General features: G+C 33.1%; 6 protein-coding genes across 6 annotated transcripts; 3 read left to right on the top strand and 3 right to left on the bottom strand.

Annotated features, from left to right (window-relative positions):
• Nucleotides 1-379: 379 nt before the first annotated feature.
• LOC124931141 (cytochrome P450 714A1-like) lies at nt 380-4,652 on the bottom strand. Its single transcript, XM_047471536.1, has 4 exons — nt 4,279-4,652; nt 1,756-1,982; nt 955-1,668; nt 380-883 (listed from the first exon to the last, which is right to left on the bottom strand). The coding sequence occupies exons 1-4, from the start codon at nt 4,574-4,576 to the stop codon at nt 536-538; spliced, it is 1,587 nt and encodes a 528-aa protein (XP_047327492.1). The 5' UTR covers nt 4,577-4,652; the 3' UTR covers nt 380-535.
• A 2,977-nt stretch (nt 4,653-7,629) lies between these two features.
• Nucleotides 7,630-9,943, bottom strand: LOC124932237 (cytochrome P450 714A1-like). Its single transcript, XM_047472854.1, has 4 exons — nt 9,660-9,943; nt 8,879-9,105; nt 8,087-8,803; nt 7,630-8,010 (listed from the first exon to the last, which is right to left on the bottom strand). The coding sequence occupies exons 1-4, from the start codon at nt 9,925-9,927 to the stop codon at nt 7,663-7,665; spliced, it is 1,560 nt and encodes a 519-aa protein (XP_047328810.1). The 5' UTR covers nt 9,928-9,943; the 3' UTR covers nt 7,630-7,662.
• A 1,548-nt stretch (nt 9,944-11,491) lies between these two features.
• LOC124929608 (putative pectinesterase 63) lies at nt 11,492-12,861 on the top strand. Its single transcript, XM_047470014.1, has 4 exons — nt 11,492-11,974; nt 12,051-12,257; nt 12,337-12,581; nt 12,644-12,861. Exons 1-4 carry the CDS (start codon nt 11,492-11,494, stop codon nt 12,843-12,845), a joined length of 1,137 nt encoding a protein of 378 aa, XP_047325970.1. The 3' UTR covers nt 12,846-12,861.
• A 219-nt stretch (nt 12,862-13,080) lies between these two features.
• LOC124930856 (probable pterin-4-alpha-carbinolamine dehydratase, chloroplastic) lies at nt 13,081-14,106 on the bottom strand. The gene is made up of 3 exons (XM_047471223.1): nt 13,679-14,106; nt 13,399-13,594; nt 13,081-13,315 (listed from the first exon to the last, which is right to left on the bottom strand). The coding sequence occupies exons 1-3, from the start codon at nt 14,045-14,047 to the stop codon at nt 13,224-13,226; spliced, it is 657 nt and encodes a 218-aa protein (XP_047327179.1). The 5' UTR covers nt 14,048-14,106; the 3' UTR covers nt 13,081-13,223.
• A 465-nt stretch (nt 14,107-14,571) lies between these two features.
• On the top strand, nt 14,572-15,771 carry LOC124932907. Its single transcript, XM_047473614.1, has 2 exons — nt 14,572-15,536; nt 15,624-15,771. The coding sequence occupies exons 1-2, from the start codon at nt 14,763-14,765 to the stop codon at nt 15,726-15,728; spliced, it is 879 nt and encodes a 292-aa protein (XP_047329570.1). The 5' UTR covers nt 14,572-14,762; the 3' UTR covers nt 15,729-15,771.
• Nucleotides 15,772-18,212: 2,441 nt separating this feature from the next.
• Nucleotides 18,213-19,724, top strand: LOC124929607 (pectinesterase 1-like). The gene is made up of 4 exons (XM_047470013.1): nt 18,213-18,743; nt 18,824-19,030; nt 19,240-19,478; nt 19,562-19,724. The coding sequence occupies exons 1-4, from the start codon at nt 18,213-18,215 to the stop codon at nt 19,722-19,724; spliced, it is 1,140 nt and encodes a 379-aa protein (XP_047325969.1).
• Nucleotides 19,725-21,518: the final 1,794 nt, after the last annotated feature.

Genomic DNA, 21,518 nt, shown 5'->3' with positions numbered 1-21,518 from the left:
TCTAAAGGAATTTTTTTTTAATTGAACGGTGAAAGGAGCATTTTTAGTACCAAAGCTTCTTCTCTCAAGAGTTGGTAGCGCATATATTGAATAAAAGATAGAATCAATTATTAGATACTAAGATGAGTAAAAGCTTTTCAAACTGTAGGGACAGATACAAGGCATATTGGGATATGCTTTATTTCAGATGCTCTCAACTAAGGTAGCTCAACTGTGGGGAGTTGTGCAATAGTTTTCATCAATTAGTTTCTTTTTTGCCTTCTTAGTAGTTGGAGGGGTGAGCATTAGTATAATTGAATTTTTGAAGTGTAAAACCAATTCACATATTTTTTTTTTTTTAATGATTATTGTATTTGGTTAGGTGTTTACTCAACTCATATAAGTAAAGGTTTATCCGATGATCATCATCTAATAAAATAGATTTAATTATACATATATTAGAAGAAGAAGAAGAAGAAGAAGAAGAAGAAGAAGAAAAAGAAAAAGAAAAAGAAAAAGAGAGAGAAATGGAATGACTAGTTGAGAGGTAGCGGATCTAGGAACATCTGTGTAGGATGATATGTACACCATTTCCTGGCTCGACAATCATTCTGTAGGCGGGGGAATGAATGTATTTTGGGGATAGGGCAATGGAGAATTTAGAAATAATAAGTGAGAGCACAATCTTGAGCTGGACCATGGCAAAGTTCTGTCCAAGGCACAAGCGCTGTCCCATCCCGAAGGGAATGTAACCATGCGGGACCTTACATGCTGCGGCCAGGCCGTTTGCAAACCTCTCCGGCTTAAACTCTCCTGCGTCGCTGCCCCATACCTCGGTGTCCCTATGCAGCATAGGAATCAGGGTCCACACGCACACTCCCTTGGGTACGGTCACAGCCCCAAACTGCATGCATGTGTTATCTAAATTAGAAATCAAAGGGCTTTAACAAGAAGAATAAGAGAAGGTTGAGGAACCTGAATCTCCTCCAGTGCTTCTCGCGACACGAAAGCAGCGGGCGGATAGAGCCTCAAAGTCTCTTGGATCACCATGGTTACCGTTTTCATCTTTGGGAGGGAGCTGGCGTCTATGACCCCGTCTGGGCAAACACGGGCTGTTTCCTCACGGACACGTGTTTGCCAGTCGGGATTAAGGGCCAGGAGCATGAGGCACCAGGAGGCGGCCACTGCGGTGGATTCGTGCCCTGCTAGAAACATGTTCTTGAAGTTGTCGATGATGAATTTCTTGGAGATTCTTGAATTTTCTTCAGTGGCTGCTCCTGCTCCTTCCATAATGGAAAAGAGTAAATTCGATTTGGATGCAGTATTACTGCCGGCCATGCATAATTCTTTCTCTCTATCCGTGATCACCTCCCATATCAGAGACTCAATCTCCTTCTCCAACTCCTTAATCTCCTTCTGCCTCTTGCTAGGGATTAATAATCTGTTTCCGAAGAGGAAGGATTGACTGGAGATGGCCTTCTGGAGAAGCCTAAGCTTGGTGAAGATTTGTTTGCGGTTTGAAGAAGAGCTGCTGCCGCCAAAGCAAGCTCTGAAGATGACGTCGGCAGAGAGAGATCTGAGGTGTTCGTCGACCATGATATCTGCCGTGACACCGCCCTGAGCTTGAATGCAGGCCTCCCACTCTCTGATCAGTGAACCACCCGACTCCACCATCAGCCCCACCATGCCCTGACATTGACATGCATGCATATATGCACCATCATATATATTGAGATATATAATAATAATAATAATATATTGTAATTTTTTTTATACCTTAACTTTGTCCATGAAGAACTGAGGAGCAATGATCTTCCTCTGGTGGGACCAAGAATGGCCATTAGACCTCAAGATGCCTTGGCCAAGGATGGGTGCCAGCCTCTTAGTCAAGTAAGATGGCTTACCAAAGTCCCATGTTATTGTCTGGTTCATTTCCTTCAACATCTCCGGCCTGTTCACATACAGGTGCTGTCTGTTCCCTGTTGTGTAAGTGTATATTGACCCTACCAAGTACCAATTATTATTATTATTTCATCTTCCAAACAGGGTCTTATCTCCAATTATTATGTAATTTCTCCTAACTAGCCTATCTCCCATCACAAATAAAAGGCGGTCCCACACTTCCATGGAGACAATATAATTGATCTATCATGGTTTCTTCTGTCTCCAGTTATATATTGAACCATAGCCCTTTACAAAGTTTTTTTTTCTTCTTTTCAATACTTGCTCTTTGTTTGGATTTGGGTTATTAAATAAACTTGATTGGTATAGGATTATAAAAAGTTAGGTTATTTATGAAAAGACTTAACGGTATTAATTAATATTTTAGTTGATAAAGAGGATGATTGATTATTTATATAACCCAATGAATTATTCAAATAACCATCCACTTACAGAAGTAACCAGGCTTTGGGATATTATTTTAATTTGGGTTATCTGGAAGATATTTTATTCGGCCTAGGTTAATTAAGAATATTTATATATATAAAGAATGAGTATATAAATATAATTAAATATATCATTTTAAAATTGATATTTTAATTGAGAATTTAAATAATATAAATAACTTACGTCCCGAAAGCTGGTTTGTTTCTATTCTACCTATAGGCCAATTACTTATTATTTTTTGGGTCCCATTTAATTGGTAGTGTTCCTAATTGATTTGGTGTCTCTCCGTTAAATTATTTGAAATTAATGAACATCAAATAAGTTTAACAAATATTTAGCAATAAAAATAAGATAACACCATATTAAGGCATTTTTTTGACATTTTAGATGTTAATTATTGTTTGAATAAAAAATGTTAAATATTTATTATTTAAAAAATCTATTAATTTGCAGTAATTTAGTAAATATTATGAATGATTTAATAGATGAGAAGGTTAATTTGAAGTTGAAATTTAATAAAATGATTAAAAAGAATTCATTATATATCAATGAAATAGATTATTATTATTATTTTTTCTTTTAAAAGAACAAATAAAATGAATTATATAAATAAATAAAATTGGATATGTTAATTAAATTAAAAGCAAACTAGACATAAGAGTTCATCACATCATAGTTTCAAGTCAATAATGTATAATCTAATTCTCAATTGTCAACTCAGCTGTCATTTACATCAAGGTGGTGAACTCATTTAATTACTTCACGTGCTTAACCTCCTAGGTGTCAGTGACACTATTTTCCTTAAAGATTATTCTAAATTAAATATATCATTATTATAAGTGTATCATTATCTCATCAAAAATCCTATAGGATATAATTGATTATGTTTATTTATTTATTTGTTTTAAGAAAACTGAATTATTATATTTTAATATTTTTTTTTGTTAGGGTTGGACCATTTAATTGCTGTCACTAGACCCATCGTTATATACTTTAATATTTAAGTTAATATTATATGGTCCTTTTCTAAAGATTTTTCTTTTGTTGGCTAGTACCTTTAATCTTTGCTCATTTTGAGCTTCCAGTTTCATCTATTTGGAATTATCTTTCAATCAGCTTCTAATTAATTATAAAGTTTAATATTTACAGAAATAGTATTGACAGACGTATGTAATCCCCCACCCACTTTTATGTTATCACATCAATTTCTCATTTTATTTATTTTTTCATTAAAAAACAACAACAAAGTCTCTATAATCTAACTAAACAAAGTAATGTCTATCTAAACTTGCTTAATAAAAAAAACTATTATAAATAAATATCATATACTATATAGAGATCAAAGATCTTGCCGACAAATCTTATATAACAAGCTTTAAGAACTGATCAGCATTAACATGTATAAATAAAAAAGGTAAAAAAAGGGGACCCAAAATATCATTTAGTGAGCATAAATATAAATATGAATGAAGTTGATCATATATATTTTTACAAAAGAAAAAGAAATTTTGATTTTTTTTATTAACTCGATTTGATTAGTAAAATGATTGATTAACTCGAATTCAAATAACTCTACTCACAGTCACCAACAAACAAACAAGGCCTACTACGCTTTACCTGAGTGCATGCACTGCTTGCTTCTATATATATTTATTTATTTATTTATTTCTCTGATAGATAAAAGAGTATATATATGATAATACAAAAGAAATATAAAGCTTTAATTTATTGAAGCTAAATGCAATGAACTTATTCATATTTTCTTGTCTTTTAATGAATGCTCTATGGTTTTATGTAGGGCCTGTTTGCTGGCTGCACTAAGTAAGTACGTACGCCATAATTTGTTCATTTCCTTAAAACTTAATTTATCATTTAATTAATTAAAAAAAAAAGAAAAGAATAATTACATACCATATTGTTTTCTCCATATCTCGAAATAGGGGAAGACGGTGGATGTATAATCATGAGCCACAAACTCACCGGCGCGGTTGGCGGCGCCGGTAGATTTCCTGGCCGCAGCGGCGGAGGAGGCTTGGATTCTCTGCATCTCAGGCAGATTCCCATATAGAAAAGAAGGCGTGGGGCCTCGGATTCCCTGGCTCCTGAGTTTCAATCTAGCCCATTGAGGTCTTAACCATAAAGCGTGAAAACAATACATGATGATCAAAAGGCTTGATGAAAACACCAGACCTAATAATAATATTTCCATGGCCTCCAAAACCCAATTTCAGAACTAACTAGAGAAGGAAGAGAGAGAAGAGAGAGATTTGCTTAACTTTCCTTTCCTTTGCTCACATTCTTTCTATACACAATCGGCAAGCTTACTTATATTTTAAAAAAAAGCCACTTGTCTTTATTTTAAAATGTCACATCAATAAAAAAAAAAAAAAACATCACTAATATTTCATCATACATGTAACATGTTTTTTTGTATATGAGAGCTTCTTCAGAATAGGTTATTTTAATAATATAAAAGTAGGCAAGAAATAAATAACTATTTTTAAAAAGGTGATAATTACTTTGGTTAAAAAAATTTAAAAGTATTAATATATATAAATAAAATATAAAATATTAATTTAAAATATAAAATATTTTAATATTTTAATTAATAAATGAAGTGATATGATTAATGAGAGGATAATTAAAATATCACAAACTGAATAAGGCATAAATGTTTATGTATTTTAATGGACGATGTTATCATTATATCTATTTTAATTTATGGTTTGTGTTTTCTTATTGATTTATACGGTTTTTATTTATTATAACTTAAGTAATTATTTTTTAAAAATCAAACAATTATTGTGTATTTTTTATTTAACAATAATAAATGATTAATTAATTTATATAACAAAAATATATAATAATTAATATTTATTTAAAAAAAACTCAATTTTGTAGTTTGAGTGTCAAAAATAGATGTTACAGACTAAATGGTATTTAAAAAAAAAACATTATTTGTATTTGGGTAGTGACACAATAAATACTTGGAAATCCAATAATGCACCTCTCAAGATGGAGGTTCTGTGCATGGTGCTAGGAATTTCGATACAAATAATTAAAAAAAAAAAACATAGGTCTCTCAAACTCAAAAGGCTAAAAAGTGCCCTTAGTTGTAAATTCACGGTCTTGTTTTAGTTACAATCTCTGATCTAATATTTTTCTTATTTTTAAAAGGTGAATCTTAAGTAAGAATTAAATATATATCTACCCACTAAGTCATGCTGTGTTAATAAAAAAAATATCTTATAATTATTTTGAAAATTAGTATTCTTTGGATTGTTTTAAAATAAATTAATTTTAATTTCAAAAACATATTTTGTTGTTTGTCAAATATTCAATAAAATTCACAAAGGTCATACTGTAAAATAGTACCAGCATCTTGAATAAATGCTCGTAGTCCTAGCTAAATTTTTTAGCCACATATATAATAAATAATATGTATATATATATTTGTTTATTTTTTTTTACAATGTTTATTAAATTGTGTAATTTATTAATATAAAATAATAAATTAATTCAAGTAAATATTTTAAACTAAATATAACATAATTAATTATTATTTATTTTAATTTGAGTCATTTTTATTATTAAAATAAATTTTATTTTTTTAAAAAATAAAAGAAAATAAATTATTGAGAGAGAGAAATAATTAAAATGTGTTTATAATAATTAAAAAAAAATTATAATAATAAAAAATAAAGAGATAAATTATTAAGTGTTTTAATAATAAAAATTGAATTTGTTTTATTAAATACGCTTATTTAAAATTTTAAATAAGAGAGAAAAATGTAAGTAGTGAGAAGAGATAGAAATTACTAATTAAGATAAAAGAAAAAATAAATACATGTTTAGTTAGAAAATCTAATCAGACCTTGTCCCTGTTTCATTCATTACAAATCTTTTCGATCCGTATCATTACTCTTAAAATAAATAACAACTACTTATTATTCACAAAATGCTCACACAATTCACAAAAATCAGTCACACCAACATTACAGCCACTCAATTGCCTTCAATATGAACATCAATATAGTGTTCTCTTCATCTTTTTCTTCTTCATCTTTTTCTTCGATATCTAGTTCATCAAGGTTTACAATCTCAAAATTTGCATCTACATTAAAAATTTACAAAATAAAATTTTAGTAACTTAAATTATTGATAAACTAATGAGTAATACAAGAATTTTCTTTTATAAAAAAAAAATACGATAAACCTATTAATCTGGCAGTCGGATTTCCGATCCAACTGACGGGTTGACCAGGTTTAACTGGGTTGATTGAATTTCTATTTTTTTCATCCACTCAGCCCGGTTAATTTGATGACTGGTTCACCGGATTTACCAATACGAACGACAAGTTGGGCCGAATTTCAAAACTATACTAAATAATGGAACAGGGTAGGGCTCATGCTAGGATACAATATATCCTTTCCCGCGTAGTGCCTCTTTCCCGTAAGCTCACCCAAAATTAGAAAAATAAAAAATAATAATACTGGATAAGATTTGACCCTTAAATATATATGTTAACATATAATTTAACCTTATATATATATATATATATATATATATATATATATAGTTAAAAGTAATACAAATTGATTTAATAAAACATAAAATAAAACTATTTTAACTCTAAATTAAGAACAATGTTTTCCGTTAAAAACAGGATTACATCTTTTTATGGGTTTAGGACACCCCAATCTTCAATAGTGCTTCGGCAGAGTCCAACATCTCAAAGACTATATTAGAAAAATTCCCATTGGAAAAAAAAAAGGTCATTGTGTGATGGGCGGCGGGACGTACTTTTCAAAAGCCAAGGATCAATAGGGATAAGCCTTTTCTACCTTTTATGGTTCCTCCCGTCCAAAGTGAGCCAAGGATCAATAGGGATAAGCCTTTTCTACCTTTTATGGTTCCTCCCGTCCAAAGTGCCTCCGATATCACTAAATCGGATTATTTTGTTGCTTCTAATATCATTTTCTCGGTTAGTTTTTTTTACAACGGGGGAGTGGGGACAACAGGCGGTGGCTCTTAGAATTTCAGGGGACAAGGCGGTATTCTACAACTATATACCGCTTCCATGGATTTCAAGACACCCTTCGATTTCATATTTGGCAATGCTCAGTCCATCTACCTGGTACCTACTATATGTTCGGTCGATCTTGTGTTACTTAGATTATTTGAAAAATTAGAATTATTTAGATAAAAAAAGACTATTACGCAGAAATCAGAAAATTCACGTAATCCGGCCCCAGGGACTAGTAGAGAGGTAAGTAGAAGAGGTACTAGTGGATCTAGGAACATCTGTGTAGGATGATATGTACACCATTTTCTGGCTCGACAATCATTCTATAGACGGGGGAATGAATGTATTTTGGGGATAGAGAAATGGAGAATTTAGAAATAATAAGTGAGAGCACAATCTTGAGCTGGACCATGGCAAAGTTCTGTCCAAGGCACAACCGCTGTCCCATCCCGAAGGGAATGTAACCATTCGGGACCTTACACGCTGCGGCCAGGCCGTTTGCAAACCTCTCCGGCTTAAACTCTCCCGCGTCGCTTCCCCATACCTCGGTGTCCCTATGCAGCATAGGAATCAGGGTCCACACGCACACTCCCTTGGGTACGGTCACTTCCCCAAACTGCATGCATGCATGTGTTATCTAAATTAGAAATCAAAGGGCTTTAACAAGAAGAATAAGAAGAAATTTGAGGAACCTTAATCTCCTCCAGGGCTTCTCGCGACACGAAAGCACCAGGCGGGTAGAGCCTCAAAGTCTCTTGGATCACCATGGTTACCATTTTCATCTTTGGGAGAGAGTTGGCGTCTATGACCCCGTCTGGGCAAACACGGCCTGTTTCCTCACGGATACGTGTTTGCCAGTCGGGGTTAAGGGCCAGGAGCATTAGGCACCAGGAGGCGGCCACTGCGGTGGATTCGTGCCCGGCTAGAAACACGTTCTTGCAGTTGTCCACGATGAATTTCTTGGAGATTCTTGAATTTTCTTCGGTGGCTGCTCCTGCTCCTTTCATAATGGAAAAGAGTAAATCCGATTTGGATGCAGTATTACTGCTGGCCGTATTGCATGATTCTTTCTCTCTATCTGTGATCACCTCCCATATCAGAGAATCAATCTCCTTTTCCAGCTCTTTTATCTCCTTCTGCCTCTTGCTAGGGATTAATAATCTGTTTCCGAAGAGGAAGGATTGACTGGAGATGGCCTTCTGGAGAAGCCTAAGCTTGGTGAAGATTTGTTTGCGGTTTGAAGAAGAGCTGCTGCCGCCAAAGCAAGCTCTGGAAATGACGTCGGCAGAGAGAGATCTAAGGTGTTCGTCGACCATGATATCTGCCTTGACACCGCCCTGAGCTTGAATGCAGGCCTCCCACTCTCTGATCAATGAACCACACGACTCCACCATCAGCCCCACCATTCCCTGACATTGACATGCATATATGCACCATCATATATATTGAGATATATAATAATAATATATTGTAATTTTTTATACCTTAACTTTGTCCATGAAGAACTGAGGAGCGATGATCTTCCTCTGATGGGACCAAGAATGGCCATTAGACCTCAAGATGCCTTGGCCAAGGATGGGTGCCAGCCATTTAGTCAAGTAAGTTGGCTTACCAAAGTCCCATGTTATTGTTTGATTCATTTCCTTCAACATCTCCGGCTTGTTCACATACAAATGTTGTCTGTTCCCTATTGTGTATGTGTATATTGACCCTACCAAGTACCAATTATTATTATTTCATCTTCCTTATCTCCAATTATTATGTGAGAAAAAATTGCGTTTAAATGCAAATCTGTTTAGTTATAATTTTATGTGTTAGTTTATTAAACAAAATTATTATAACATATTATTAAGCAAATGATAAATCAAATAGGTCCTTAATTACTTCAAGTCCTTAATTGCCTATGTGTGCCATAGTTTCCTTAAGATAACATAACTTAAAGTTCTAAACTAGGATATATAATTAATTAAGTTTATTTATTTGTTTTAAGTTGGACCATTTCATTTTTGTTACTAGTCCCACATTCGTTGTGTACTTTAATAAGTTAATATGATCACATGGTCCTTTTCTAAAGATTTTTTATTTTGTTGGTTAGTACCCTATCTTTGATTATTTTGAGCTTTCAATTTCATCTATTTGGAATTATCTTACACAATCAGTTTCTAATTATAAAGTTTAATATTTACAAAAATAATACTGAAAACTAATATAATTAGTATATATCATATACTAGCTAGAGATCGATGAATTATCGTACATGCATACCGTATTGTTTTCTCCATATCTCGAAATAGGGGAAGATTTTGGATGTATAATCATGGGCCACAAAGTCACCGGTGCGGGTGGCGGCGCCGGTGGATTTGATGGCAGCAGCGGCTTCGGTGGATTTGTTGGCCGTAGCGGCTTCGATTCTCTTCATCTCAGGCAGATTCCCATATAGAAAAGAAGGCGTCGGGCCTCGGATTCCCTGGCTCCTGAGTTTCGATCTTATAACACATTGAGGTCTTAACCATAAGGCGTGAAAACAATACATGATCAAAACACAAACCAAAAGGCTTGATGAAAACACCAGACCTAATAATATTTCCATGGCCTCCAAAACCCAATTTCAGAACTACAGAGGAAAGAGTAAGTGAATGAGAGAGAGAGAGAGAGAGAGATTTGCCTACAAGATTCCTTTGCTCACATTCTATATACAATCGGCAAGCTGAATTACTTATAGAAAGCCACTTGTCTTTATTTTAAAATGTCACACTTGTATTTCATCATACGTGTAACGTGCTTCGTATGTACATGTTGCATGTATACATTTTTTGTTCAACATCAATAAATGATCGATTAGTTTACATCTAATACTTCTTTAGATAAAACTCATTAAGATAATCCAAACGGGAAATCTGATGAAATTAATTACGTGTCTAATAAAAATGTTGCAAATGACCGCTTAATATTTTTCGGACAAAATACCATCATCGTCTCGCGACAGCACACGACGACACGCTCGACGAATTAGGATTCCGTTGCGTAACACAACAGAGTATTTTTATTCGAAAAATAGGAAGGGGTCATTTGCACAAGTTTTATTAGCCTGAGTCATTTGCACACTTAAAGCAATTATTATAGTCATTTCATCGAAATTTAAATTTTTAGAAACCACATCAAATATAGTAGTTTGCTGCTAAATAATAATAATAATAATAATAATAATAATAATAATAATAATAATAATAATAATAATAATAATAATAATAATAATAATAATAACTCACTAAATTAACTTAAAACAAAAAGATTTCTCAATGAAATAATTAGATTATAACACTTTTAAATGGGGGTGGGGTTGGAAACTTGGAATGAATAAAAAATAAATATCCACAATCCTAAGATGACAATTGACATCTTTGTTTGGTGATTATTTAAAGGCAACATTATTAATTGTGATACTACTGATTTATTCCAACAGTTAACAAATAAAAAAAAAACACTTTCATGAAAATGAAAAATAACTACTTATTTCAACCATTTGTTTTAAAAGGTGATTAAATATCTCTAACCACAAAGCTATATTATATTAACAAAAAAAAACATTTCTTATAATTATTTTGAGAAAAATGATAGGCAGATGGAATTTCAATCCATGACCGTTAAATTATATATTTTTCAATTAATTAAAAAATACATTGATCATTTTTTATAATTAAGTCAGTTTTCAGTCACAGTTCTAATGTAGCCGTCAAAACAATAATAAATAGACAATAATTTTACAAAATAAATGAGCCTATTTAATGACCCAAATTATAGCCAATTCTTTTTCAACCATTTGATCTGCCAAGAAACAATGTCCATTTAAAATAGCAATTGCCAATTTAAAAATCGAATTAAAATAACACAGATCTTTAATTAGAAAGAAATTAAAACCCATAAAATTTGGTCGTAACATCCCAAAATTAAAACAAGTTCTCTTAACCAAGTATATAAGCGAATTACTCTCGATCTACTACTTTCACTCTCCCGACACTTGTATTGTTTGTTTGTACTATATATATGTATATATATGTTGTTTAATTTCTTGAATAAACAGATCGATCACAGTTAAAATGGCTTGGAAAATGAACTATGAATTCATATTGATAGGTTTGGGGTTTCTTTATGTTACCAATGCCTTCGACGACAGCCTTTTGATCCCATCAGATGCGTCGCAAATAGATAACTGGTTCCAACAAAACGTCTTCACCTCCCCAGCCGGGCCTAATTTGGACCCCGCATTGATCGCGGCTGAGTCCAACGTTACGATCATCAAAGTCAGGAAAGATGGTTCGGGCGATGTGTTGACAGTCACCGACGCTATTAATAAAATTCCCGTTGGAAATACAAAAAGGGTCATTGTGTGGATTGGTGGTGGGACTTACAACGAAAAGCCAAGGATCAATAGGGACAAGCCTTTTATTACCTTGTATGGTTCCCCCGACGACAGGCCCACCATTATTTTTGGTGGAACGTCGTCGCAATATGGGACCGTCGAAAGCGCCTCTGTTATCGCAGAATCTGAATATTTTGTTGCTTCTAATATCATTTTCTCGGTTAGTTTGATTTTGTTAATTCCTATATATTTAACTCTCCTATCATTTATTTATACTATTTATAATGAATCATTAGAATTCTGCAAGAAGGCCGTTTTCCGGAGAGAGGGGACAACAGGCCGTGGCTATGAGGATTACAGGGGACAAGGCCGCATTCTACAACTGTCGCTTCCATGGATTTCAGGACACCCTTTGCGATGACAAAGGTCGACATTTCTTTAAGGACTGTTACATTGAAGGAACCGTTGATTTCATATTTGGCAATGCCCAGTCCATCTACCTGGTACTCTACTATATGTTCCTTCTTATGTTATTTGGATTATTTGAAAATTTAGAGTTATTTAGATAATACTATTACGCAGAAATCAGAAATTCACGTAATCCCCGAGGACGATAAGATGGCTGTGATAACTGCACATGCAAGAAAATCGGATGCTGAGCCAACAGGTTACATATTCTTGCATTGCAACGTTACGGGTACCAGCAACGTTACCTACTTGGGTAGGGCTTGGTTCCCTTACTCGAAGGTCATCTTCGCCTACACTTACATGTCCGGGGCGGTTCACCCAAGTGGATGGTCCAATAATTATCAAAAACAATCAGAGAAGTAATAATCTTAATGAACTTACTCTTTTTCTTTACCTAGTTATAACTGAAATTATTTCACAGGACCGTGTACTATGGGGAATACAAGGGCACAGGCCCGGGTTCAGATATGACTTCCCGTGTAGGCTTCACTAAGCATCTATCTGATGCAGAGATCAGCCCGTACATGAAGTTAAACTTTTTAGAGGCTTCTAAATGGCTCCTTCCACCTCCCGCAGAAGATAAGTTATCTAGCTATACCGAAGCCAAGGATGTCGAGCTTTAACAAGCTTGTTATGATCTTTCCTATTGAGAAGATTGATTGGAATAAGGAGTTACAAGAAAACAAATGCAGGAAAATGGGCGCGGGAGTCCACATATTCATGGAAGAAAAGCAATGAAGAAAATTGTGTCTTGAAGATAATGTTGGCGTGCCCATGCATAATTAAAGGATAATAAACCAATGACATTTCTCTTTTTCGTTTCTCAATGTAAGCTCATCAGGATTCTTCAAGAATGAATGAATGCAGAGTTCAAGCAATTTAATTGAACAAAATGCTTGTTTTGCAAAGGAAATCAATCATCATTATTATCAAAAGATTAACATAAAAACAAAAAAGTAATGAAAGATTGGGAATATCAGAACAGTGGAGTAGTTTATTTCTTATGCCCAAGCTCTCTTCCTAGGTAAAAGATCAGATATTTGTACTTGGTCGACTTTTGCAGCTATAATGAAATCATTTATGCTCAATCCTCCTGCAAAATACAAAGATCAGTAGCTGAAAACTGATATATATATATATATATATTTAGAGCAAATTGATCATCACTTTACTTACCAATGGAAGCTGTCCAGAGTTCAGCCCTGACTTGATTTGGCTGTTCCAAGTGAAGTTCAGGGGGAGAATGTCCCGTAGCTCCGACAACATTGTTTATTCTATTAATCAATTCCACCCCACTTTCAAAATCTTTCAGCTTCCATAAACATTGAAGTTTCAGTGCCCCTCCATCATCCAACATTCTCCAACCAATCACCTTCAGATAAGAACCCAATCAAATACAGTACAGGACGGATATAATAAAGCAGAAATATTACTGTAAATTCATTAAAGAATTAACCTTTCTCAATAAGGGTTTAACTTCATCTATAGATAAAGGAGCTTGCGAAGGAGATATGGGCACGCAATCCTGCTCGGATAAAGAGAGGGCGTTGATAGTTGGGATGAGTATTTTGTGCTCGGTGCTAACATTACCCAATACTTTATCCCCAAAATTACTTGCTATCTCTGCCGGAAATGGGTCTCTGGCCCCGAAATCTCCGAGCATGTCATGATCTCCGCCGGCTCGAATTTTAAGGGACCGGCGGCGGTGGGTCGAGTATGGGATTGAGAGCTTTGAAGGAGGAGGAGGAGAAGAAGTGGATTGAACGGAGAGAAAGTTCAGAGGAAGTGGGCGGCAAAAGCATTGTGGTGAAATACTAGTTGCCATGAATTCTAGTCTAGTGATTTTGGGTTGGATGAATTGAATGGATTAGTACTGTTGTTATTGATATGGCTAAGGGATTGAAGTTGAGAATTTAGACCGGTTTGTAGTTCTGAACCGCCGGCTCAGTCAGGAATTCAATAATTGCCCACAATGCTTGGGCCCACAAGATACAGCTGCGTTTGTGGCACAAACATTATCCTAAGTGTCAAATATGTTATATATATTCTTATTCATTATTATTTTTAATCTTAAGAGACTATTTTTGTGTTTATTAATATAAAAAATATTTAATTTAAAATATAAATTGTTAGACTATATACAAAATCACGTCTTTTAAAAAATTTATAAAAAATAAATAATACCAAATTTATCTCGATAAATTTTTCTTAAATCTTTTATAAGATACTGTAGTTCAGATATTTACCAAATATTTCCTGTTCAATTTCCATTTAAAATATTGTGCCAATTATTTTTTTTATTTATATTATTTGTAATGAACTAATATTATAATTTAGTGGTCGCCACCGGTTTGAAGAAGCGCCAGCCGATGCGAGGCCATAGAGGCATCGGTTAGCCGCGGTCGTTGTTCTCGAACCGACGGGTCTGAAGGTCAATTCTTCTCTTTAGAAAATCAATTTCAAATATCTCGTCCCCGTTTACATGCAATCTCCGGTTTGATCTCTGCTTCCTTCCTTCCTTCCTTTCCTTTCCTTTAACAATGAGTTCCGTAGAAATCACCAGGAACTCACAACAAGAAGAACATGAAACACTATTATGTTCCACTCCTTCTCCTTCTCTTTCTACTCCCATACAATTACGCGGCTTCCTAACCGGCGGCGACACCATCCAAGTCCGAGGAGACATCGACGATTTCAATTTCTCTTTTCATCTCAACTTTCACAATCATCGCTCCCTTCAATTTCCCCAACCAACCCCTATTTCCAATCATCACATTTCTAAACATTCAAACTCTTCCTCGTCGTCGGACTCCAGTTTCCCTCAAGACCCCAACAACAACAACGGAGAAGGAGATAATAATAATAATAATATTCTGATACGAGAATCATCCACCAATTACAAAGATGATACCCCAACAACAACAACAACATCATCATCATCGTTAGAGCGAAGATCATCGCAGATCGTGACAAGGTTGAGAAGTGGGGCGTTATCTTCGATTGTCTATTTTCTTCCGCATCCTCAGAGAAGAACTTCTTCTTCTTCTTCGAAGAGGAAGAATCGGAAAGTCAGAAAGAGGGTAATTAAAGAAGTAGTAGTGGAGGAGGAGGATTTGCTAGAGAGAGTCCTTAGGAGGCGGTCTCTTCCTTTAAGACCCTGCAATTCTTATGCTTTCTTTGTTATGGCAACATGGGAAGGATTAATGGCAAAGGGGAAGAAGAAAGCTTCTTCTTCTTCTTCTACTTGTTCATTTTCTGATAGAAGCAGAGAATTGGGAAGGATGTGGTCAAGTCTGAAAGAGCATCAGAAAAAGGTATCATTGGATTCGATTCTGCTAATTCTTTTTATGTATATAAATAATAATAATAATAATAATAATAATAATGTGAATTCCTGCTAGGTGTTTGAGGAAATGTCTGTGAAGGACAATGCCAGATATAAAAGGCAGTGCATATTGTTGAACAAGGAGGAAGAGGCAACCGGAGAAGGGAATTTACCATCTTAGCTATTGTAATAATAATATTCGTTTTAATTGTATAATTAATAATCGAATTCAATGTATTATTCTTCTCATAATGTTCACTTAATAATAATATTCCCTTTAATTGTAATTGTGAGTTGTGGGACCTCAAATAAATACAAAATCACCCTCATTAATTTCGGACAACAAATAACTACACTCCTCCTTTCCTTTCCTTTCCTTTGGATTGACTAAATCAAATCAAATCAAATTGGTAGGCTATATAGGCTGTTTCTCTCGCTATCTATATTTTAAGACTAATTTTAATTATACAACCTCTCATCTTTCTTAATAATATTATAAACAACAAAAACCACATGTTACCAAATGATTCATACTAATATGATAATAAGAATAAAATATTAATTAGTAGTGTTTTTTTTTTCATGTCAATCTATCTATCTAGTCTGCTTATATATAGTACCACATATCCACAGCAACCCTAAACCACGAATGGATCCCTATTCCCTGCACATGTAATGATATTCTACTAGATGATAACTCATAGTTAGAGCTCCCCTAGGACATAGGTGAGTTAGGCAGCCGTCTAATACCCCCAACTACCTTACCTCTCTCTCTCAGGCCTCCTAAAATTAAAAATAAAAATTATTTAGTTGAACAAATAATCTTAATAATTAACACTCTTAAAACATTTAACACATTAATTACTTTTACTAATTTAAATACAAATCACCCTTCATTAATTTCGGACACCAAATAACTACCCTCATTTGTATTGACTAAATTAATCCAATAATGTTTCTTCTCTCTATTTTTTAACATATCATCTAATTAATAATTATAAACAACAATCATATATATGAAAAACAAACAAAAAAATCAAACAGAACCAAAAAAGAAAAAGAAATAGAGTTCTTCTACACTATGATATATTCACCAATGATTTTGTGTAGAAAACCTGATCAAAGAGTAGTATTTTGAGACATCACCAATTATTATTATTATTATTATTATTGAAGAACATTTTTATAGTTTCTCTTAACACAATGATTCACTAATATAATGAAATATTACTAGTATTTTCATTATAACTCACAGTACATGAATTTTTAATTCCTGATATTTACCCTTATTTAGTTCTACCAAGATTTGAACTCATTCAGATATATCACTCATTAATTTCATAAATAAACTAATAGAATAAACAATATTAACTAACACTTCCATGGTGTCAAGTTTAGCTTGAATTCCTTGGGTTAATAATTTATTTCAGTTCTTCAGCAAACCAAGTTTCTTTAAATTGCAGGAAAATAAACATTAATATTAAAATCGTGAAATCAAATATATATATATATATATATATATATATATATATATATATATATATATATATATATATATATATATATATATATAATAATCGATTTTTAATAAATAAAATTTTTGTTTTAAATTGGAGTGTGTATGCTGTTAGTTTCATATATATATATATATATATATATATATAAATAAGTGGGTGGGGGCTATAACTGAGACAAAATATACAAAAGTTACAATGAAAGGATATAAACTTGAATTCATCATTTAGCTTGTTTGATTTTGAGATTTGAAGCCGCGAATAATTAATGACGCAAATATACTAGGTTTACCTAGTATAACAAACTTGAAACTATAAGGTATTGGGAATAAGTTTGAAATTAAAATGTCTGTAAAAATAATAAAGAAATTACAGTATAAATATTCGGGTTATTTTAAATTATTCTTTGTTTTTACTACTTTATGACAACTCGCCCATTGACAAAATACCCCACTAGGTGACTGACTAGCTTGGCTATACTGTACAAATCAATTTGTAAATTCTCGAAATTACCCTTCTCTCTATCTGTTATCAACATTAAATATTTTTTAGTCTTATTATTAAAAAATAAGACACGTGTTTTTAACTAAATAAAAGACAACATGTATAGCTAATGGCATTTTGGTTGTTTCTACTTTCATGCAGGTCATAATCTCCCACCACACATTTGCACAGCCTTGTTTGATTTTGGGTTTTTTTTAATAATATATTATTGGATGAAAAATGTTTTTAAAAACTTGAATCATGAAAACTCAAGATATATGAATTAATTCAAATCATAGAGTTTTACAAATACTGTCAAATTTGCTTTTATTATTGTTTGCGAAATAGATATAGTAAAAATTCATGTATTGACTTAAATTCAAGAGTAAGTAAATAATAAGTGAAACATTAAAGTTTTAGTTTGAAATAAAAAGTCGTTGAAAAAAGAGATTAATTAAAATGATTTTTGTTTATCAAGTCAATAATAATAATAATAATAATAATAATAATAATAATAATAATAATAATAATAATTCAACAAATTGAGATTTTCTTGCAGAATGAATTATTTAACACAGCTAATTACAAGCAAATTCCTCTCAGTCTTCCACGTCTCTATCTCTCTCTCTACATTTGTACATATAAACTCATTATCTGCGGAGAAGCAAATGCAGAACCCAAACAAGAACTCGAGAAAAATGAACACCGCCGTCGTAATAATATGTGCGACTCTTCTAATGACGACGATGATGGTGAATTTGACTGTCATTGCCTTCAACGACGACGTTTTGGTCCCGTCAGATCCGGCCAAACTGGACGCCTGGTTTCGAGAAAGCGTGATGCCATTTTCCGGCGGCTCTACTCGGTCAAATATAGACCAGGCGTTGATCCAGGCAGAGTCCAACCGGAAAATCATCCGGGTCAGGAAAGACGGGTCGGGCGACTTCACCACAGTCTCCGCCGCTATTAATAGTATCCCCGTCGGAAACACCCGCCGGATTATTGTTTGGATCGGAGGTGGGAAGTACGAAGAGAAACTCAAGATTGAAAGAGGGAAGCCTTTTGTGACGTTTTATGGTTCACCTAATAATATGCCGACGCTTGTTTATGATGGAACCGCAGCTAAATATGGGACGGTAGATAGTGCGACGTTAATTGTAGAGTCCGATTATTTCATTGCTGCTAATATCCGTCTATCGGTTCGTAATTAATTTATTTATTAGTGTTATTGAAAATGTATGAATTAATTAATTAATTAATTAATTGATCAAAATCTCAGAATTCGGCTCCGAGGCCTGACGGGAAAAGGGAGGGAGCACAAGCAGCGGCGCTGAGAATCTCCGGCGACAAGGCAGCATTCTACAACACTCATATATCGGGGTTTCAAGATACCGTCTGCGACGACACAGGACGACATTTTTTCAAAGACTGTTACATTGAAGGAACGGTGGATTTTATATTTGGCAATGCCAAATCCATTTATCTGGTATTAATTAATTTCGTAAACCCATTTTTATAAAAAAATTAATTGGTAAATCATGATGGGCATTGCAGTACTTTTGACGTGGTGCAATAAATAAGGCATATGGCATGCTTTAGTTACTTTGATTAAAGAGGTGGCCGCATTAATAATTAATGTAACTGTCTGTGTTTGTTTGTTTTTTTGTTTGTTTGGATTGATGAATAATAATACAGAATACAGAACTGCACGTAATTTCTGGGGATCGGATGGCTGTGATAACAGCACATGCAAGAAAATCAGACAAGGAAGAAACAGGATACGTGTTTTTACATTGTAAAGTTACTGGTAACGGTAACATTGCGTTGTTGGGTAGGGCTTGGTTCCCTTATTCAAAAGTCATCTATGCTTACACTTACATGACCGATGCTGTTAACCCTAAAGGATGGTCAAATTTCCCGTCTCAAGATGCCAAGTAATTATTTATTATAATCTTATTCACTTATAATTACATTTTTCATTTATTAATTATTTATCTTCGATTTTACAATTTGACAGGACTGTTTACTATGGGGAATACATGTGTAAGGGTCCGGGTTCAGACCAGAGGACTCGGGTCGGATACATGAAGCGGCTAGGGTTTTCGGAGGCGAGTCAGTTTTTGAAGCTAGGGTTTATTGAGGGTTCTAAATGGCTACTTCCTCCTCCGGTCCTCCATTAGTAGATTAATATTTACCTGTTTAGGCTTAGGTTTTAAGACGAGGTCTTTATTAACCAACCTAATGTCAACATTTTACACTTTTTTATTTTAATTAAATAAACTTTCAACATGTTGTTTTTTATAAAAATGAAGTGGTTGGATCATGTGCCCCTATTCTCTCTCTCTCTCTCCCTCCCTCTCTCTCTCTCTGTTTCAACTTTTTTCTGAGGAAAGAGGTTAGAGAAAGGAATATTTCATGGATGGAAAAGTAATTATTTTTAAAGCCTATATTGTTTTGTTTCAAAATCTGCAATAAGGAAATGGTCATCTCTAGAGAACATGAAGAAAACAGGAAATTCCGGTGAGGAAAAAGTGAGATTTTGATACAGAGGAATCTGTTTGATAAAATATCTCCAACAGCTCTTTTAATTATAATGATGATGATTATCAAATTGTAAATGAATCGAATTAAATAGAGAATTGTATTTAATTATGTATATGTAATTGTATTGAATGAATAAAGTATTTATTTGAAGAAATGGTATATATTATCCTTTATTATTGCATATTCCAATGTGAATAGTGAGAAGATAAAAGTGATAAATGTAAAAATAAATAAATAAAAAGTAAAAAGTTAGGAAGAATAAGTATATATTGTCTAGAATCTAGATTAGTCAAAGTCTATTTTATATGGAAATCTATAAATATTAAATTACTCTTTAACTCTAAGTTAATTATAATGTAAATTCTAAAATATTATATATTAGCTCAAACTTATAATTGGTCATCAATGCCAGCTAAATCGTTCAAATAATTATAAAAAAAGAAGTTAATACTAGACTATTTTTTTTTATTATAATTGTTTTTAAAAAGTAATAGAAATAATTAAATTAGTCTTTATGAATAATTAAAATCTTTGATTGGTGACTAACATTTGTGAGCAAAGTCTAGTCCATCTAGGCATGGCAAATTTCCGGGTTTCGGGGGACCCGAACCGGACCCGACCCGAACCGGACCCGAAGTTGCCCCGAAAAAATCGGGTTCTTAAATTACCCGAAATATTGGTTCGGAACCGATAAGTATCCGGACCCGAACCGGACCCGATTTTTAATTTTTTTTTAGTTATTTAGCTCATTTTAATTTAATGTATTTTTAATTTTTATCTATGTTTTAAACTTAATTTGGATTATTGAACAAAATTGTAATATTTTAAAATATTTTATATTATTAAATGATAAAAAAAAAATCATATGTATAACACAAAAATTACTTAATTAATATGATTTTTTACATATGATCATATGTATCCAGCTTTGAAATATTACTTAATAAAAAAAATTATAAAATATTAAATAAAATAAAATAAAACAAAACAAAACAAACAATCCTATATTATATAATATATAAATAGATAATATGTAAATATATATATTTAAAAAAAATCATATGTATCGGGCTTTGAAAAATTACTTAATAAAAAAATTTATAAAATATTAAATAAAGTAAAATAAAACAAAACAAACAATCTTATATTATATAATAATATGTAAATATATATATATTAAAAAATCGAAACCCAAGTTTCGATCCTAATTCTCTCTACTGTAGTCTGTATCTCTTCTTCTTTCTTTCTCAATAACCAAACGCACACGCAGAGATGCCAGAGAATGTTTGTTATTTTTAATTACTGGATTTGTTTGGGTATCCAGAACCGACCCGGAACCGAACCGGAACCGATTGGTTCCGACCCGAAATTACCCGGAACCGAAAATCAAATTAATTACCCGAACCGAATGGTTCGGTTCCTTCGGGTAC

This window comes from Impatiens glandulifera, chromosome 3 (genome assembly GCF_907164915.1).
Source record: "Impatiens glandulifera chromosome 3, dImpGla2.1, whole genome shotgun sequence".
NCBI classification, from domain to species: Eukaryota; Viridiplantae; Streptophyta; class Magnoliopsida; order Ericales; family Balsaminaceae; genus Impatiens; species Impatiens glandulifera.
Note: the sequence above shows the minus strand (reverse complement) of the source record. Positions and strands in the feature narration are given on the sequence as shown.

What these genes read in the sequence shown, in the direction of transcription:
- LOC124930856 (XM_047471223.1), bottom strand. Translation starts at nt 14,047, where the DNA reads ATGGCAACTAGTATTTCACCACAATGCTTTTGCCGCCCACTTCCTCTG. An exon ending in TTAAACCCTTATTGAGAAAG is followed by an intron (nt 13,595 to 13,678) that starts GTTAATTCTTTA and finishes TCTTATCTGAAG; the next exon opens with GTGATTGGTTGGAGAATGTT. An exon ending in ACTCTGGACAGCTTCCATTG is followed by an intron (nt 13,316 to 13,398) that starts GTAAGTAAAGTG and finishes TGTATTTTGCAG; the next exon opens with GAGGATTGAGCATAAATGAT.
- LOC124932237 (XM_047472854.1), bottom strand. Translation starts at nt 9,927, where the DNA reads ATGTATTGTTTTCACGCCTTATGGTTAAGACCTCAATGTGTTATAAGA. An exon ending in TCTTCATGGACAAAGTTAAG is followed by an intron (nt 8,804 to 8,878) that starts GTATAAAAAATT and finishes TGTCAATGTCAG; the next exon opens with GGAATGGTGGGGCTGATGGT. An exon ending in AAGCCCTGGAGGAGATTAAG is followed by an intron (nt 8,011 to 8,086) that starts GTTCCTCAAATT and finishes GCATGCATGCAG; the next exon opens with TTTGGGGAAGTGACCGTACC.
- LOC124929608 (XM_047470014.1), top strand. Translation starts at nt 11,492, where the DNA reads ATGGCTTGGAAAATGAACTATGAATTCATATTGATAGGTTTGGGGTTT. An exon ending in CTTCTAATATCATTTTCTCG is followed by an intron (nt 11,975 to 12,050) that starts GTTAGTTTGATT and finishes ATGAATCATTAG; the next exon opens with AATTCTGCAAGAAGGCCGTT. An exon ending in TATCAAAAACAATCAGAGAA is followed by an intron (nt 12,582 to 12,643) that starts GTAATAATCTTA and finishes ATTATTTCACAG; the next exon opens with GACCGTGTACTATGGGGAAT.
- LOC124929607 (XM_047470013.1), top strand. Translation starts at nt 18,213, where the DNA reads ATGCAGAACCCAAACAAGAACTCGAGAAAAATGAACACCGCCGTCGTA. An exon ending in ATGCCAAATCCATTTATCTG is followed by an intron (nt 19,031 to 19,239) that starts GTATTAATTAAT and finishes ATAATAATACAG; the next exon opens with AATACAGAACTGCACGTAAT. An exon ending in TTCCCGTCTCAAGATGCCAA is followed by an intron (nt 19,479 to 19,561) that starts GTAATTATTTAT and finishes ACAATTTGACAG; the next exon opens with GACTGTTTACTATGGGGAAT.
- LOC124931141 (XM_047471536.1), bottom strand. Translation starts at nt 4,576, where the DNA reads ATGGAAATATTATTATTAGGTCTGGTGTTTTCATCAAGCCTTTTGATC. An exon ending in GATATGGAGAAAACAATATG is followed by an intron (nt 1,983 to 4,278) that starts GTATGTAATTAT and finishes GGTACTTGGTAG; the next exon opens with GGTCAATATACACTTACACA. An exon ending in TCTTCATGGACAAAGTTAAG is followed by an intron (nt 1,669 to 1,755) that starts GTATAAAAAAAA and finishes TGTCAATGTCAG; the next exon opens with GGCATGGTGGGGCTGATGGT.
- LOC124932907 (XM_047473614.1), top strand. Translation starts at nt 14,763, where the DNA reads ATGAGTTCCGTAGAAATCACCAGGAACTCACAACAAGAAGAACATGAA. An exon ending in TGAAAGAGCATCAGAAAAAG is followed by an intron (nt 15,537 to 15,623) that starts GTATCATTGGAT and finishes AATTCCTGCTAG; the next exon opens with GTGTTTGAGGAAATGTCTGT.